General features: G+C 67.5%; 1 protein-coding gene across 1 annotated transcript in view; it reads right to left on the bottom strand.

Annotated features, from left to right (window-relative positions):
- The window catches only part of H696_04377 (hypothetical protein), a gene marked incomplete at its 3' end in the record, with an annotated part of 2,156 nt that extends 284 nt beyond the window's left edge, over window positions 1–1,872 (bottom strand). Inside the window, exons 1-4 of the mRNA XM_009498254.1 lie at window positions 1,368–1,872; window positions 1,056–1,150; window positions 464–986; window positions 25–279 (exon numbers count right to left, since the gene is read on the bottom strand). Of these exons, the coding sequence (XP_009496529.1) occupies window positions 25–279; window positions 464–986; window positions 1,056–1,150; window positions 1,368–1,781 (1,287 nt within the window). The 5' untranslated portion in view covers window positions 1,782–1,872. The remainder of the gene's footprint in view (window positions 1–24; window positions 280–463; window positions 987–1,055; window positions 1,151–1,367) is intronic.
- Window positions 1,873–1,876: the final 4 nt, after the last annotated feature.

Raw genomic sequence — 1,876 nt, 5'->3', positions numbered from 1 at the left:
GGGGGGGGGGGGGGGGGCGCGCACAGTGAACTCAATGAGGAAGCGCTGACTCTCCGGGGTCTGGTTGGTGATGTCGGCCGTCCCGCGGTCCGAGAAAGCCAGAGGGAGGGACAGCCGAAGGAGGCGCTCCTCGAACAGATGCAGCGTCGCCATGTTGGAGATGGCCAGGGCCCGGGTGGACGCCCGGGCCAGCTCGATGGTGAAGTTGCACACCACCGTCGACAGCCCAGGGCTGACACGGAAGCAATCAATCACCCGACCCGAGCGGGGGAAGGAGAACTTCTCCCCAGAAAAGGGAGGCGAGGCGAAGGCGCTGGGTGAGTGGAGGCGGATGGGCGGGGGGAGTGTGCTTGAAAAGGCCAAGCGGAAGAGAGGGAAAAAGAGAGGAGGGGGGGGGGGGCGGCGGCGGCGGACGGAAACCCAAAGGCGAGGAACATGCACCGCCACGCGCGTAGTCCCGCACCTCGGTATAGCCGGACAGGACATTGTCGGTGGCAAAGCTGAAATACGGGGCCTCCGTGCCGGAGATGCGCACAGCCAGCACATCGGAGTTGGTGTCCATCTCGTGGAAGGCGTCCCGCAGCCAATGGGCCTTCATGGAGATGACGGCCACCTCGGTGGCCGGGCTGCCCTGGTGCTGGTGCAGGATGCTGTGCATGCGCTGCGTGTCATGCAGGGTGTTGATGGCGCACGAGGCGTACTCCTTGTTGGAAAAGATGTTGAGCATCAGCTGGCCGTCGAAGTCCCAGGTGATTTCCAGGTACGCCAAGCCGGAGGCCGGGGTGAAGGTGCTGGCACCGGCCCCGGGGCCCGGGGGATCGAAGGGAATGTTCGCGCGGTTCCCCTCGCCCGAGGCGGCATAGTGCCCATGCTGAGCCCCGGCCCCGGGCGGGGCGCTGGCCGAGAAGAGCGACAGGCAGTCGATCAGGGTATTCAGCGGCACGAGCACGGTTGAGTGCTGCTGGCAGTGGAACTCCGTGAAGAACCTGGTCCGGGTCAGCACGCGACATGTCTGGCGACCGGCGGATGCAGGGCCACACCGGGCGGGCACGTACTTGCGGTCGATGAAGAGCGACGCCAGCAGCGACGTCTGGATCTCCAGGTCGAAGCGTATCCCGGTCCGGAGCATGGTCAGCAGGACGTAGGAGTCCTGGGGGGGGGGGGGGGGGGGGGACGGCCACAAGGGAGCGGGGCATGACCGAGGGGGTGAGCGGGCTGCATGTGTGCGTGTGTCTGTGTGTGTTTGGGCGGGGGCTGTGGTGAGGCGTGATGGGCTGACATGTGTCCGTTGCCCCTCCTCGGAGGTAGGGAAGGAGGGAAGGGAGGGGGGGGGGGAGGGCACAGGCTCGGAGGCGGCGCAGGCGTACGTCATTGGCCGGGAAGGTTTTCAATGCGGCCAGGATGGCCGGGCCGTGGTCGGTGTTGGCGAAGAAGTTCGAGGTCATCCGGGCGTCGGACTCGTCGAGCGCATCGCCGGCGGCCAGATGGGGGTCTCCCCCGGCCGAGGCGCTGTTTGAGGCCCTGGCAAAGTCCTCCTGCGGCTGTGAGGGGGATAGAAAGACGGACCGGGGGGCGGGCGTGGCCTCGTCAAAGGCCATCTGCTCGAAGGGCGGCCCGTAAGATGGGTGGTGGTGGTGGCTATGGCGGAGGCCGGCCAGGCCCGGGTCGGCCTCCTGGCTGGGCGAGGCCATCATCCGCGCCGGCAGGGCGTCGAGCTCCGGCAGCGGCGTAATCCCATCGTCATCTTCCTCGTCGAAGGCGTCCGGACGCAGACGCAGCATCCTCGCACTTTCGAGCGGACAGCGTACCCGAGGAGAGGAGAAGAGCCAATGGGGGAGGGGAGCGAGGCGGGGAAGGGCGGGGAGGGACGGGCAGG

The sequence above is a fragment of the Fonticula alba genome (genome assembly GCF_000388065.1).
Source record: "Fonticula alba strain ATCC 38817 unplaced genomic scaffold supercont2.7, whole genome shotgun sequence".
NCBI classification, from domain to species: domain Eukaryota; order Rotosphaerida; family Fonticulaceae; genus Fonticula; species Fonticula alba.
This window is presented reverse-complemented; position numbering and strand designations above follow the sequence as displayed.